Raw genomic sequence first — 16,423 nt, 5'->3', positions numbered from 1 at the left:
CTGTTAAATTATCAAAGGTTATAAAGTAACAAGAGACAGCCTCATAAAAGAACTTCTCCATCAAAATACAGACTTTACAAGGATTCCCTGTCTACAATCTGTCTGTCTCATCTACTTTATAGCTTTTATCATGTACTGTCACCTTGGTATCTAAATGCCTTATGCTAGTTTGCAGAGCCATATCTACTGGCTTTACTCACCAACACAGTTTTGTACTTCTTCTAAACCTGCAGAGACAATGCAGCTACGGCTATGGGAAAAATGAGTTGGGTTCAGTTCTGCCTCCTGCATTGTTTGCTAAATTCCAGCTGCAGAATCTTTCTTATGATACGAAAGGGCGGTGAGAAGAGAACCCAGCTTGATATATGTGTCTCCGATTAATTTCATGCACAGTGAGGGTGCCGCTTCATCTTTAATGCATGGCTGCTGGTGAGTAGTGTGTGACAGGCAGGCTCTCAGAATGGGGATATTTGACACCACCATTGTGATGCAGTTGTCAGAGTTATGTTGCAGTCCTTCATTTCCAGTTACGGAGGTCTCCATAGTGGCAGGTATCTGGGGCCGGGATGGCGTCATTCAATAACAATATAATAGCAGCGCTTTGCACCTACCATCTGACGTCCTGATGTGCTTGTAACTGGGGGATGATTTCTAGAGCCCAGCACAGGAAGGAATACAGGGCTCCTTCTACTGAGCTGTCATAAATTCATGTGCTGGAACCCTGCACTGAGACGCAGAGGTATTTGTGCTGAATTATCCTGAGGTTAGTCCAGAAGTTTGCAATTAGTTCCAATATGGGGGTATAAAGGAGGGTGAAGTTCCTATTTCTCTAAGGAAGAGGTAACTAGGGGAGGACCCTAGTGAGGGTTTGCAGGAAAGGCCTAAGAATGGCCAAGCTTGGGGAGAACTCTGTTATCTGAGTTAGCAGTAAAGCCAACCCTTAGGAAGGGGGCATGTTTGGATTGTATGCAGTGTGTGCATGTACAAAAAGAACAGGGTGGCAGCTTATTTTACAAATGGGGAAACTCAGAGAAGTGAAGTGACTTCCCCAACTCACACAAGGAGGTCAATGGCAGACTTAGGAACAGAGCCCAGGTCCTCTAACTAGTCCCCTCCTCTAACCATTAGAGCTGCTGCTTTTGCAGCATCAGTGGTGTGAAGAGGGTGTGGGGGTGCTTGCTATGGAATAATTCCACCCGAGGCACATCTGGATCCCTAACCCTCTGCAGGCTTCCATACTGCTTCATAAAGAGTGTGGGATCTTCAAATGCATCCGTAACTGTGAAACAGGAGTCCTCCCAGAGCATTCATCTAGGCTCTCCGGGTCAGCCACATTGGTACCGTGTGCAGTGCCATAGCGCCTCGGAGCCCCAGTCACGGACCAGGACCCCAGTGCGCTAGGCGCTGTTCAAACACAGAACCAAGAGATGGTCCCTGCCCCAAAGAGCTTCCAGTCTCAGCATTCAAAACTGGCAAAGACCTCGTAACTCCCATCTAGTTCATGCCCCTGTCAGTGCAGGATTGCTCCCTGTGATATATTTTCCAGAGCATTTATTACCTAAGAGTTTTTGACAGTGCTCATCACTGTAATACTTATGTGCTTCCCAGGTAAAGTAGATCTGCAGAACCAGGCCCCTAATAGACTGCGTGGGGTCTAATGCCCTTTTCCAGGCTCATTTTAACTCCGGAGTTTCCACTGTCTCCCTTAGAAGACTAAGCAACAGTGTCATTGATTTCAGTTGCGTTGACTCCACACATTTTTGAAATTCAGTCAACTGGGTAATTAGCTGACACTTGCAAAGTGGTGCATACATTCTAGTTGGTTAGGTTTTTGGGTTAACAACTCAGCATTTCCATATTTTACAACCCTATTATTATTAATGATGGTAATGTTTTATCTTTGCTTAGAATTCCTTGGTTTCCTTTTGTTCATTATTTCTGAGAGAAACCCTCCCACAAACCTACCATAAATATCCTTCCAATTTCTTACTTTTTCTTAAGTTACTGATTCCATTTTAACGAAGTTTTTAGTTTGAGGAATTTCCTAAAATTAGTTTTTCACTCTCTGACCCTGCATAACGTACCTATCTTTGAGCAGGGGGTTGGACTAGATGACCTCCTGAGGTCCCTTCCAACCCTGATCTTCTATGATTCTATCTATATAATTAGTGATACCGATTGTACTAACAAAACATCCTTTAATTCTCAGATGTAATAGCATAAAACTGCATTGGCCACAATCCAGTTCTGGTTTTGTTAGTCTAAACAAAGCAGAGACCAGACAACAGGAAGAACTAAGCTTTTGGTTGCCAATTTGATTGCTATGCTTCATTAATTTTTAGTGATATCTAGTGCCACCTAGCGACGAGCAGAGAGTAAACAGAAACAATTGCATTGGTGGGGTCATGAGAACAGTTAGGCGTTGATCATGCAGGGAAATTTTTTAAAAGCAGGAGTACTTGTGGCACCTTAGAGACTAACAAATTTATTTGAGCATAAGCTTTCGTGTGGCTCGAGTATCTTTTTAGCCAGGTTTTCAGTTTAGATACTTGCAGCGGTGTGTGTGTGTGTTTTAAATCCTTACTAAGATTAGGTCTACACACAAACTTGCACTGAAATAATTACATCTGTTTGAATTCAGATCTCTTATTATTTCAGCACAAGTCTATGCGTGGACACTTATTCTGTATAAAAGTGCCTTGTTTAGATTTTGTGTCCTATTTTACTGACTTAAGCAAAATTGAAATGAGACCCTTTGATCCCAAAATATGTATCCACACACCGATCTGCTCCGAAATAACAAGAGGAGTGAATTCAAACTGATTTAGTTGTTTCAGTGCGAGTCTGTTATAAACCAGCTCTTAGCGCTGGTGAAAGATGCTAGATTCACAATCCTGTTTGTAGGAGATGAGTAACTGTCATTGAAGACAGTGGACATGACATCAGCTTCTGCAGTGGGGACTACCAGACCCCTGGAAACTGACACATGTTCTTCTTCTGTAGAACAGGTGTAATATATACAGCAGCATTGTAAGCTTCCCTGAGCATTGCATTGCCACTGTATCTTAACCCTGGCTTGGAGGGGTGAATTAGGAATATATTAATGTCTTCTCTGTGAAGACTGCTAATAAAGGTGCCAGTTCATGCTGATTGTGCTACTTCTTGTCCTGACATTTTATGTGAGCACTAAAACTGCATTTAAAACACACACACACACACACAAAACCCAGACAAACCCTTTGATCCAGAAGATCTATATGCATCTAAGTGATAAATGTGTGTGAAAATGCCCATAAGTAAAGATGGTTGGAAAATGGATTTTCGATCTGGCAAAAAATTTTGAGGTGTCAAAAAAAAAAAATCATCCTGAATTGGGACAAAAAGCAAAAGGATTGAAATTTCCCACTCAATGAAATACTCCCTCAAAATTCATTTGAGGTCAGCCGAAATGTTTCATTTTGATTTTGACCCTTTTTATTTTATTTTCAATTTTCTGTATAAAACGAAGTAAACTTTGAAAGAACAAGTCTTCTGAGATGAAAAATCAAAACTTTTCACTTCAAAAATGTCAAAACGAGGCATTTCACCGTTTTTGAAACTTCTTTCCAATTTTGGTCTATGTGAAATTTCACCAAAATCAATGCGATTTAACAAAAAATAAATAAGAGGTTTCATTGAAACTGCATTTTCCAGTGGAAAAACGTTTAATCAACAAAATTTCAACTAGCTTGACTACAAAAGCTGTTTTCTGCCTCTCCTTGTCACTTGTAATGTGTAGAAATGTCCAGAAGAGGTCTGTGTTCTCCCACTTTTAGGTTCTCCACATGCCATGACTCCAACCATGTGGTTTCATTTACAGAATGCTGAGCTGGCTGGAAAGTTTGATCATCAACAACGCAGCAATAACGCTTCTCACGTCTCTAGCGCTTTTCATCTGAGGACCTCAAAGTGCTTTACAAGTGTTAATGAAGGATCGCTAATCAGGCACTTTATATGAGCAAGAGTTGCAAGATCTGCCTCAACTGAGGTAGATATGCATGTGGGGTAGGTATTCAGATGGGGAAGCCGGGCGGGCAAGTCAATAAACTCCCCCGGAGACTCCTCAGACCCTCCTCTTCCTTTCCAGCAAAGGAACATTTGAAAAGGATACATAGCATCACTAATGGGCCACCTACCTCAACGTGCTGGCTCCTGATTCAGTGCAGCATAATATCACCACACAGAGGAGGCAGATGCCCTTTAAAATGCCACCATCGTGGGGTGGAGTTACACCGTGTGTGCAAAACACACCCCGCAGATCCTGACACCAGCAGAGCGACAACAGCACTGATCCAGCTTAGAGCTATGTCCTTATATACCCATAATGAAAATCTAGTGTCGTGCAACCAGGCGATCAGGCCCCACACCTCGGGCATGGGCTCCAGGTTGGGTTGCTCCACCCCAAACTGGTCAGGGAAGCTGCGGTTAGGTTCTTCCTGTGGCCACCTTGGTCCGCCTGGACACAGTCGCTCTTGTGGGCCTACTCAAAGCCATTATTGCCAGGGGATGTTGTGAAAGCCTAAACTATACTAGGGTTCAGAAGAGAACATAGATAAATTATGGAGGATAGGTCCATCAATGGCTATTAGCCTGGATGGGCAGGGATGCAACCCTATGCTCTGGGTGTCCCTAGTCTCTGACTGCCAGAAGCTGGGAGTGGACGACAGGGGATGGATCACTTGATGATTACCTGTTTCGTTAATTCCCTCTGGGGCACCTGGCGTTGGCCACTGTCGGAAGACAGGATACTGGGCTAGATAGACCTTTGGTCTGACCCAGTATGGCTGTTCTTAAGTTCGTATGTTTTGTGTTCCTGTGATATACAGTGTTGGCAACTCTCAGGAATTTATCACAGGTCTTGCAATATTTTCTCAAAGCCCCAGCTCCTGGAATCATGTGAAAACTAAGAATTGCAGCTTACATTTAAAAAAAAATATATTTCTAGCCCTCATTATAGTGAAGAAAATTTTGTTATTATTTATATTGTGGTAGCACCTAGGAGCCCCAGTCATGGAATGGGACCCAATTGTGCTCGGTGCAGTACAAACACAGAAACCCACCCACCCCCAATTGTGGTCTAAAGAATTTAGCTTGAAAACATGACCCCTCTGACACCAAAGAGGTGAAGAAAAAGAGTTTCTATTATGTGTAAATTCTCACAGTTTTTAAGCCAATCTCGTGGCGTTTTGTGCCTGACTCAAATGTTGACACTGGGCGTTGGCACTAGTGGATTCAGTAATGCTGAGTAACCTTGTACAGTGGGACAAATTCTAGTCTCATTTACACTAGGGCAACTCCAGAATCCCCATGAGCACTCTGATGTCTATTGCAGATGAACCTTTCATATTCACCAGTGGTGATCGATCATGCATTTACATGGTTCAGACTGACCAAGAGCTCCATTTATGCGCCTATTAACTGAAATGCTTAGCTTACCGGTGTTGGGATCCTACAGGATCTGAGTTTCATGTTGCTCACACTGGGTAAAGGAGGAGTAACTCCACAGAAGTCATTAAGCCAGCATAAAATATATGTGAGAAGAGAAGCAGGCCCTTGGCATCTGTAGGTCCAGTTTGTGTGATATCCTTACCCATCTCATGTGGTACCATATTTTCATTGGCTTTGGTGGCACGACTTGTGACATATGAGACTATTCAGTGTAAGGATGGCCAAATCTGGCACTCTGTCAATGTATACTTAAATATTTTGGAGAGGCAGAGTAGCCCAATAGCTAACCCAGCACACCAGAGTTGGGTCTGGAGACTTGACTTCTAGTGCTGGCTCGATCACTAACTCACTGTGTGATCGTGGGCAAATCACTTCCCCTCCCCATGCCTCAGTTTCCCCACCTGTACAATGGGGATAAAGACCTTTGTGAAATACGTTGAGGTCTACGGATGAGACGTGCTAAGTACAATTATGAATATTTTATTTGGTTATCCTGTAGATCCAATTTAACAATCATAACTTTCAAAAAATGCGTCCAAGGTTGAGAAAAACAGTGAGGCACCCTCACAAAATGCCACAAAACTTTTCGTAGGCAGTACTTGAAGCCCAGGTCGAAAAGCCCTGTTCAAACGAGGTAAAAGAAAGGAAAAGACGGTGCCAAAGACCGTAGGGGCTTAATCACTCTTGCCTGCATGTTGCTTGCAAACATATCTGATTTAACATTTTGTTTACACACCTGTATTTCCAGTAAACATCTCTCCTTTAAAACAAAACCTGGAGGCACACATATATATCTGCTGGAAATGCTCCCAGTTACACGCAGAATTTTCCATCAAATCAGCCAAATAAGAGTGTGGTAGAGACAGTCACCTGCATTCTGGATTATTGTCACAGATTATCTGCATTACAGCAACTCCCAAAGGCTCCAATCAAGGTCAAGGCCCCAGCAGCCGAAGAGGGGTTTAAATCCCTTCTTCTCGTCAGGCAGATGGGGCTGGGGGGGGAGGTGGTCTTAAACAGGGATCTCCCACTACCCAGGTTAGAGTCATTCTAACTCATTTTCTGTCCCAGTGAGTATTTAGCTATTCAATGATTTAGTTCAAGTTGAACAACTCCAGCAGGAGAGATGGAGGGAACCCCACTCAGAATATCCCATAGCCCGGGAATTGGAGCACTAGCAGAGAGGTTGGAGATACCTGTTCAAATCCCTTCTCCTGTTCAGACAGAGGGGGGACGTGAACTGGTGGTCTCCAACCAGTAGGCTAAAGGTTCCCCTGACTTGCATAGATCTAAGTGGCCTCTGCACACGCCTACCAGCTCGGGCCCTACGGGTGACTGAGCGCCGACCTTCCCCCAGGTCCTGGCTTGCTATGGGGCTGAGGTGGGAGAAAGGCTCCTGGGTGCCTAGAAGGAGGCAGCGGTGCACTCAGAGGCAGAAATATAGGAACCAAGGGTGCTTCTGCTGAGCAGCAGCCGAGTGGGAGTTCTATGGAGGGCGAAGGCACCTAAAAATGGGACTTAGGCACCTAAATCTGGGGGGGTCAGGCACCTAAGCACCTTTTTGTGGATAGGGGCATTGTGCTTGGTGCTGTACATATGTGGCCCACTGTTCAGCGTGCGCTGTACGTCTGCCTCTAGTAGCTCATCCACAGGGGATGTGAGTCGGCTACAGTTACCAGCGAAGGCCCCGATCCTGCAAAGTGCTTCGCTTTGTGCTTAACTTTACACACTGTGAGTGGTCCCATATGAGCTAATGGGACAACTCAGGGTGCATCCAACCCACTTTCCAGAAAAGTCAAACGAGAGACTGTCACTGATCTCGGTGGAGCTCGATTAGGCCTAGTGTGAAAAATTAAACTCATGAAGGTAGGACAAGAAGGAATGAGCGTAATCTGCAGCAAAGGAGATTTCAGTTAGATATTAGGAAAAACTTTATAACTCTAGGCATAGTTAAGCTCTGGAATAGGTTTCCAAAGGAGGTTGTGGAATCCCTGTCACTGGAAGTTTTGAAGAACAGGTTGGACAAAGACCCATCAAGGATGGTCTAGGTTTACTTGCTCCTGCCTCAGCCCAGGTGGCTGGATTTGATGACCTCTCAAAGTCAGTTCCAGCTCTACATTTCTATGCTTTTTTGTCTTTGCAAGTTTTAGGGCCTGATCCAATGCCCATGAAAGTCAATGGAAGCCTCTCTCCAGTTTTGGTTTAACTGGTCAGGAAACAGAATTTCTGTTTTGTGGGAAAGTCCAACATTTTGGGGAAGAAAACTGTTTTGACTCAGAATGAAAAGGCAAAATTTTGAAACTTCCTGCGGAATAAAAATTCTGAAAAATATTGCTTTGATACTGTTGAAATATTTCATTTCTATATTGTTGTTTTAATTCAACTTTTATATTATATTCAAATATTCGTTGTGTATTAGATATTTGTATGTGTTATATTAAATATTTGAATATAATATAAAAGTCAAAACAAAAAGATTATTAACAAAGCTGCAGATTGCAAACACCTCAAGGACAATGAAATCTGGGCGATGGGAGTATTAAGAAATAGTTACATTAAGCAGAAAATCCATTAAAACAACAAAACCAAAAAACTCTGCCCCATCCCAGCCTGCAGAACGAGACTTGCGCACAGAGAGGAATAGGTTATTAATGTATTGTTGTTATTTACGTCACAATTGCACCGAAAGCCTCCAGCCAAGATAGCGGCCCATTGTAGTAGGTGCGGTAACATAGCGAGAGACACCCTCTGCCCTCAAGGAGCTTTCAGTGTAAATAGACAAGGCAAACAAAGGGCGGGAGACAGGAAACACAGACACTGTGAGGGGAGATGGTTTGCTCAGGATTACACGGCAAGTTACCAATAAAAAGTGGGAAAAGAATTAAGGTCCAGCGCCCACTCCACTGTTCAAAACTCTATAAAGCTACAGAGTAGCAGGAAGCAGTGGTGGATTTTGGGGGCGCTGTGGAGAGCAGCGGACCCTCCACCCAGGGCCGGCCCTAGACCAAATGGCATCCCCCTCCCTCCCGGCATTTGTTCAACTTTTGAATAGCTTATTTTTTTATTGCATTTGTAGCCCATTTCGCAACTTGGATGTATGATTTGCATGCGTCATTTATCCCTGTCATATAAGCCGATCAATTTGCACGCTAGGAATTGTAAATCCGTATTTATTGGTGCCATATATAAACAAATAAAAAAGTTCGTTTCCTCTAAGCTTATAGAAACTTTTTAATGTTAAGAATAACTGAAATGTACTAACATCAGGAAATTGAACTGTACACCAACACTGGGTGGACCCATTGGTGGCACATAATGGGGGCTAAGGGAGGCTAAACCTCCCCAAACTTCCACGAATGCTCTCCACCATGGCCACGGTGAGGCTCAGGGCTCCTCCAGGCATCCGGGGGTTGGGGCAGGTGGGCCAGGGGTGGCTCAGGTGGGCGGGCTGGCGGGCCGGGGGCGGCTTGGGTGGGCTGGACTGAGGCTCCTCCAGCCACGGGGAGGGGCTCGGGCGGGGGGGGGCGGAATGGGGCAGGGCCTCAGACAGAAGGGGCGGGACCTCAGGCAGAAGGGGCGGGGCAAGGGGCTAGGCTCCTTGAACAGGGGGCTCACGCGCCACCCATGGGTGGACCAGTATTAAGTAGCGTTACAGTAGGTGACAGGCTTAGACTACGAACCCTAGTCCTTTATTTCAAAAGGTCGCTTTTCTCACCTTCGCCCTCGTGAACTGAAGCACAGGGTCGGAGAGATCCACAGCCTGGCCAATGGCATTTTCAAGCGATAAAACAGGCAGTGATGTCAGTCTCTCGTCGGCCATCGTCACGCAAAGATACGTTTTCAGGAGCCTGAGCGTCAAAATGGAAAACGTCGTTCTCAGTAGATCTGGAAGGTTCCCGGAGATTCTACAAAGGCCCAGAACATTCTCGGCGGTTAGTGAAAAACGAGTCCGCGCACGGAATAGCTGAAACATGTGACCTCAAACGTTCTACTTTCCCTTCCGTTGCTAACCACAAAAACAGCCCCCTGAGTCTGCACTCCAAGAGGTCCCCTGGGTCACCTGCCCCTAAATCCGGCCCCGCCTCCACCTGCCCTGGGCGCCAGGGTGCCCAAGAGCAGCCCCCGGCCTGTGTCCCCACTCCCTAGCGTGTCCCACCCAGGGCAGGTGGAGAGTCCAGGGCTCTCCACCGTGGTCCAGGCTCCCTGGGAGGCTCTTGCCATGACCCAGCTCCGGTTTCCGGCCTGGCCAGGGGGCAGGGCCTCAGGAGGAAGAGGAGGAGCAGGGGGTGGGGCCCTCAGCCCCCCAGCGGGAAGAGGCTGGCGCTGCTAGCAGGGGCTGTGCTTCGCAGCGGGGGAGCTGATCACCTCCTCCGCCGCGAAGCACAGCCCCTGCCTTCCCGAGGCTACTACGCCCATGTTAAAAAGTGGGTGGGCCATGGCCCCCCTGGCTCCCAACATCCCTAGACCTCCAGGGTGTGGGGAGCCCAAATGTTCTTTTTGTCCAGGGAGGGCCCCAATAAATGTTAATCCACAGGCAGCTCCCCCTATGTGCCAGGAGCTCCCAGAAAGCCTGGCGCCGAACCATCCTACCTCCACCATGCGAGGCATCATGGAGCCCTAGATGAGTAAGGCCGGGGGTTTAGAAGGAACCTGTTTGCAGGAGCAAAGCACAGGTTTGTAAACTCAGTTCCGTTCTTCTGTTTGTTTATATTCTGATGGTGTCTATTCAATGGTGGCTCCATTGTGCTAAGCTCCTGTCCCAAATAGCTTACAATCAAAGGGTACGTCTGCACTAAAGGTGGGAGGTGTGATTCCCTGCCTGAGTAGACAGACATGCGCTAGCTTTGCTCGAGCTAACATGCTAAAAATAGCAGCATGGGTGGCGGCTTGGGGTAGCCCCCTAAATCCAAGCCTGTCTGATTCCCGGGTCCAAGCTTGGGCAGCTAGTCCGAGCCACAGAGTCCACACAGCTATTTTTAGTGTGCTAGCACGAGTCTGTATACCTGTGCTGGGAGTCACACCTCCCAGCTGCAATGTAGACATACCTTAAAGCAGGGGGTTCTCAAACTGGGAGTCGTGACCCCTTAGAGGGTCACAAGGTTATTACTTGGGGGGTCGTGACTGTCAGCCTCCACCCCAAGCCCCACTTTGCCTCCAGCATTTATAAGAATGTTAAATATAAAAAATGTGTTTTTAATGTATGAGGGCGGGTCGCATTCAATTTATAAGCAGGGGGTCGCACTTGCTGTGTGAAAGGGATCACCAGTGCAAAAGTCTGAGAACCACTGCCTTAAAGGGCCTGATCCAAAGCCCATTGAAATCAATGGGAATCTTTCCACTGACTTCGGCTCAGACTCTACATCCCAAACCATGCACTAGTGCCTCAGTGCTGTCAACTCTCACGACAATCTCATTTTTCTTAAAGCCTCAGCTCTGGGAGTCATGTGATTACATGAGAATTTCACCTTTCTTTCTTTCTTTCTTAGTAAGTTTTTAGCCCTCATGGTTGCAGAGAACAGTTGTGAAGTCGTGAGATCTAAAGGCTCAAGGATTAGAAAAATCTCATAATTCCTAAGTCAGTATCATGATTTTTTGAAACACGATTCATGAGTTCTGAATGCTTTGGACGGGCAATTCTGCTGCCTGTGTGGAGCTCATTGCAGGGTTGCAGTCTAAATATACAAGACCAACAAAGGGGTACAGCATGGAAAGCAAGTCTGAGGGCTCCAATCCTAAAGCCTTTATGCACTAATCAATCCAGTGTAATCAATGAGGATTTGAGCTGTGCCAGGACTGCAGGCCCAACCCTGAACAGAGCTGAGCACCCAGCGATCAGCACTTTGCAAGACTGGGCCCATTGCGATGTTCCCCAAGCACCATGCCTTGCTTGGGGAATGGGGTAGAGGAGAAAGTGGCCTCTGATATACAGGCGAGACAAGGTGATCTGGTGGTCCCTTCTGGCCTTCAACTCTGTGATTCTGTGAAAAAGAAATAACAGAATCATAAATAATCAGTTTTGCCAACCCCAAACATTCATAAATCACGTTTCCACAAAATCATGAGTCTGGCATAAAAAAAATCACAAGATTAAAAACAATACACATGGGATTCTTTTTATTTGCCTCCTGGCTTCTGAGCTTTTGGGGGCACAATCAGGGCCTGTCTTCACGCTTTTCTCTGCCGTCGGGAAGCGAGCAACTTAGCTTTCGTTAAAAACAAAAACAGAGTGAGATTCTCTCCTCATCACATGCTCCCAGAGTGGGGGTTTTACGAACCCCCCAGAACACGCAGAGACGCACGAGACAATCGCGGGAGTCCCCCACCACTGAATATTTATTATCGTTCCAGTGACATTTGTTTTAAAAAAGCACGGCTAATGCAAACAACGAACAGGGCTACGGCCCAGCCCTGCTTTTCCCAGCACAGCCTGTTTGTTTTGCTCGAGTGAGGCGGCTGGCTGCCTGTTGAAGGAGGCTGAGTATACAAACTCCTGCCAAGCAGGGGTGAAGGGGGGCGGGGGGGGAAATCAGCTCCATTGGAAAACATTTTTGGGTGCTCTGCTCTTCTGGCCACAATGATGCCCCTCTTGCGGCTTCCATAGAGTACAGAGAAACTACAACTCCCAGGCGCCCTCGCTGCAAGCCAGGGAGGGGGGGTGATTTCTTTATACTAATTTATTAATCAAACCCATCAGCCTGCAGCCCAGGCGCCATCACCTCAGCCACCCAGCCAAGGGGGCACCGAATAAGGTTGACAACTAAACGCCCCATCACGCTTTACTCCACCCCCCCCCCGCCACCTCAGCTCCTCTCCTGGTGCATTCTGGGAATTGTAGTCCCTCTCCTTGCCCAGCTGGCCAGGGCAGCCCCCTGGGAGAACTACCACTCCCAGAACGCCATGCGACAGAGACGGTCTGTTGCAGTTTAAAAACAAAAAAAACAACAACCACTCTTTGATGTCCAGCTTACTTGGCTGCTGCTTTAATTTGGGCTCGGCACCACCCCCAGCCCCCTTTCCTCCCAACCAGCCTTTTGCCCAGCTGAAATCTACTGTGGAGGCGGGAGGGAATAAGGCTGGGCCTGAAGGGGTTAAAAAGAACAGCTTTGGGGAGAAGGATGGGAAATCACCCATGCACCATCTCCCCACTCCACCCACCTTTATTGAAGCAGGGACTTCCTGTGACAGTTCATTTCCTGGTTGGATGGAGCGGGAGGAGGCGGGGGTGGGGGGGGGGTGATTGGAGTCAGATCAGCCCTGTAATGGTCTCTGGTTATCAGCTGCTGTTCGCCTCCTTTAAGTGGCAATGTTACCTTATAACCATGTTCCACCCAGGGCCGGCAGAGAGGCTGCAGCCGTGGTAACGCTGGGGCTTAGCTGCTAGCGACAGCCGCCCCTTTGGCTCCTAGGTGTGTGTGTGAGGGGGGGGTTTACATGGAATCATTAGCTGCCCAGGAAGAGGTACATCCTCCTTCTGTAATCAACTGCTTGCAATGCTTTTGGGGGCTGGGTGATGAAGGGCAAGATTTTGTGAGTTTATATTGAGGGGAATGGGGGGGGGGGAAGATCTGACAAGGGGTATGTTTTGTTTATTTTTTTTCCCTGATTATTTGCAAAGTGTTTGTAATCGTTTGTCCCTCTTTGTTTTTCTGTGCTCCTTTACAGGTCTAAATCTGACCAGCTCTGCCTGCCAGGAGCGGGGGGGGGGAAAAAGGCATCTGCCCTACTTCAAACAAATCACCACTAGGAGTGGATTATTTTTATTGGCTGGAATCAAGAAGGTGGGGGGAAATTGGACCTTGAAAAATAACATCACCTTTAATCGTAATAGAATTATATCTCCGGAGAGATGAAGAAGTTTTTTGACTCTCGTCGAGAGCAGGGCGGTTCTGGCCCTGGCTCTGGTACCAGTGGAGGAAGCAGCAGTAACACGGTGGCAGGGAGTGGGTACATCGGCAGGGTGTTCCATATTGGGAGATACCAGGTGACGGTGGATGAAGTGCTGGCTGAAGGTAGGATTGCACTGTCTTTATTTTTCCTTTTAGAAAGCTGTTCCATTTACTACGAACAGAGAGGCTCTGGCCTTTCTTTAATCACCCATCCCACCCCCCCTCCAAGATTTCATCCCCCGGAGGGGTTTATGATTTGATGGCATCTACAGCAGACAGCTTTTCAGTTTTTCAGATATGTAAATCAATTGGGGGTAATACCGATTCCTTTTAGAAATCCAAAAGGAGACCATAAAAACAGCAGGGATTGGGTTTTTCCCAGCTTTCAACTTGGAATGCTTTAAAAACAAAAATCATGGCACATTATAGTGGAGGAGCTCTCCACCAATAAACAATGAAAGCAATGGTCTTTCCTCTAACTTCCTTCAGTCAGATTCCTCCTTTCCTACCTTTGTAGGAAATTCTCTTTCTGTTTGTAGTGTCTATTTTACAGACCAAGTAGGGCAAACCGCTGGTTGGGGTATGGGATTGTCTACGGATGTGGGGCTACTGCAAAGAACACTGGAATCCAGATTACATGTTTGGGTTGTAAAGTGTTTTTTAAAAGGGGGGGGAAAAACCTAACAGGAAGGGTTTGGAATCCTAAAGGTGTCTCTAAACTGGATGTAAAGTGCTTGCAATGTAGAAAGCTGGTGGGGGGTGTGTGTGTGTGTAAATTATCACTATTATTTGATCTGGAGCTCTGCTGGCGTAACTAGAATGTTGCGTGTCATATGCTAAGGCACTAACAGAACCTTCTGAATGTTTCTCACTAATAACCTTACCCTCGACCTTCAGAATAATGCTGTCTTCCACTAGACCTACTCATAGGCCATTCTTGGCACAAAAGCCTCTGAATTTTCAATCAGAGCAGTGTTTTTTGTTAATTGTATGGGGTTCTGCAAAGGCATTGAGTTAAACAAGCTTAATAGGGAGAAGGAAGCTGGTGTCTAAGAACTGGGAGGGGGGAGGGCTATGCCAGCTGGAAGGGACAGCGTATTTCCCTAGGTCCTGTCTTCCCACTCCCCCTTCCCTCCTTTTCTTCACTGTGGTGTCTTGGAAATCTTTCTAATGACCTTTTCAAGTCCTGGTTGATCTGTAGCTTCCTACCTGAGGGTGACTGAAAGGCTGATTGTGGTGCGGGCACGCCATTGACCCTGAGATAGGGAGGAGGCCAAAATGTATCCAGAACAGCCCACAAACTGGTGGCAATGGTGATTTTTGCTCTTGCTTGGTGAGGCACTGACTTTAAATATACGGACTGTATATTGGCCTATTTCTTTAAGGCCCTGTTTGCAGTGGGAGCCCGGGTACTGGGCTAATTACCACCTGATCCTGCTGTCATTACACACACTGCCTAAAACTTGCTCTCTGGCCTCATCCCTGTAACACAGGGAAGAAATAGACTTCTTTACTGATGAATAATCGCTGCTGGCAAGTCCTACCCGGGATACTGATAGCAGCCCAAAGAAAGCTTCCATGATTCTGGGACCTCTCGTGATCAGCCCTCATAAGTCGTATTATATGCATTTCAGTTAATCTGTGCTGTAGCCCACAGTTAAGAGGGCTGGGATGGAGGGAGAAAGCATGGCAAGGGGGAAATCCTATCCTGATAGCTCTGGAGCTCCTTTGTGAGTGTCTGTGCTGAGAGCAAGGCCTGGATTTAAGGACTCCTGGGTTCTAAACATGGCTTAGTGGTTAGGGAGGGGACTGGGACCCAGTGTTTGACTCCTGGTCCCGAGTCTGCCATCGACTTGCTTGCCCAAGTAAACAGGGCACAGCTAAGCCTGCAAAATCGGTAGGATGCATGCCTTGGAGCAAAGCTACCGGGATGTGAGAGGAGTTAAGTCAGTTCTTCTCTTGGATGCTGGTGCCTGGGTCCCTTCCCTCAAACGGGCCGATTGCTACAACTGATCAAAAATCCCTAAGGATGCTGAGAGCATCTCCTACTTGGTGCTTGTCTTAAAGGCCGTGTTGTTCACCAGCCCACTTAATGGGGCTAGTGGCTTAGCGAAGGCCCGTGAGATCATGCTGCAATGGGGGAATAGAGGAGATCACCCTCCATAAGCAGAGGAAATCTGGGTCACATGGGAGGCAGTGTAGATCAAACATACTGCAGCTTCACATTTTGCCTGCCGGCTGGCATTGCATTCAATGTGCCACTGCAATGCTCAATCAGGGGTGTTAAGGAAGCGAGTTGCATTGGCAGCGATAGGGATCTGGAGAGCAGCCTGGCAACCCGGGCCTTGAGCTGGTGCAATCTGGATCCATCTCGGATGGAAAACCTTGCTTGCACCCATATGATTCTGGGTGTGTGTGCTTGCTTGGCAATTTTGAAAGGCTGAGCCCAGAAGCCTCATCCTCCTCTGCTAGAGGAAGAAACCCATTAGGTGGAGGTGAACTAAGATGTTGGCTGGGTAAAAATACAGCCTTCCCTACCCATTGCTTAACTAAGGATGCCAAGTTGGTGGGGTGGCACAAGGCATAGAAAGTCAGAAGCAAGATGGAATTTTTGCAAAAGTGACTGAAGAACTGTAGTCTGAAATAATGAAGAGAGCATGTGTGTATATATACGTGCCTTGCAAACTCGAGGAACTAGTTTAACCAGCACTGTTGGAATTCAAGTGGCAGGAGCCTTCCCTCCGCCTAGTGGGACTTTTAGTTGCCCCCTCTGGATCCTGCTGAACAAACTCTGCTGAGTATGACTTATCCCTGGCTCATAAAGGAACCCAGGAAGAGCCAGTACTTTGGAATGCACCCAATGGCAGATATTTCCAAACACTATTTCTCCCCCTTGCCCTAAGGTGGATTTCTCCCCTCCCTCCCCGAACATCCATAAAAATGTGTGTTCCTTTCCAGATACAAATTATGTTTGGACTCTTGTTTTCCTGCAACAAAAAGTCTGATTTTTCTTAGAAATTTGGGAATAAGGTAGATGGGGTGAGGAACTT

The 16,423-nt window shown here is 46.8% G+C and overlaps 1 protein-coding gene across 13 annotated transcripts in view; it reads left to right on the top strand.

Annotated features, from left to right (window-relative positions):
* Positions 1 to 12,708: 12,708 nt before the first annotated feature.
* AAK1 (AP2 associated kinase 1) overlaps positions 12,709 to 16,423 on the top strand; it is a 126,158-nt gene continuing 122,443 nt past the window's right edge. For 11 of the 13 annotated variants that reach the window (XM_073325207.1, XM_073325204.1, XM_073325205.1 and 8 more), the window contains exons 1-2: positions 12,709 to 12,893; positions 13,150 to 13,496. In XM_073325207.1, coding sequence (XP_073181308.1) covers positions 13,334 to 13,496 — 163 coding nt within the window. In that variant the 5' untranslated portion in view covers positions 12,709 to 12,893; positions 13,150 to 13,333. Of the gene's footprint in view, positions 12,946 to 13,149; positions 13,497 to 16,423 lie in introns of those variants that run through there. The other 2 variants (XM_073325203.1, XM_073325208.1) reach the window with 2 other exon arrangements.

The sequence above is a fragment of the Lepidochelys kempii genome, chromosome 26, assembly GCF_965140265.1.
Source record: "Lepidochelys kempii isolate rLepKem1 chromosome 26, rLepKem1.hap2, whole genome shotgun sequence".
In the NCBI taxonomy this organism is placed as follows: domain Eukaryota; kingdom Metazoa; phylum Chordata; order Testudines; family Cheloniidae; genus Lepidochelys; species Lepidochelys kempii.
The sequence above is the reverse complement of the archived record's forward strand: the minus strand, read 5'-3'. Positions and strand labels throughout refer to the sequence as shown.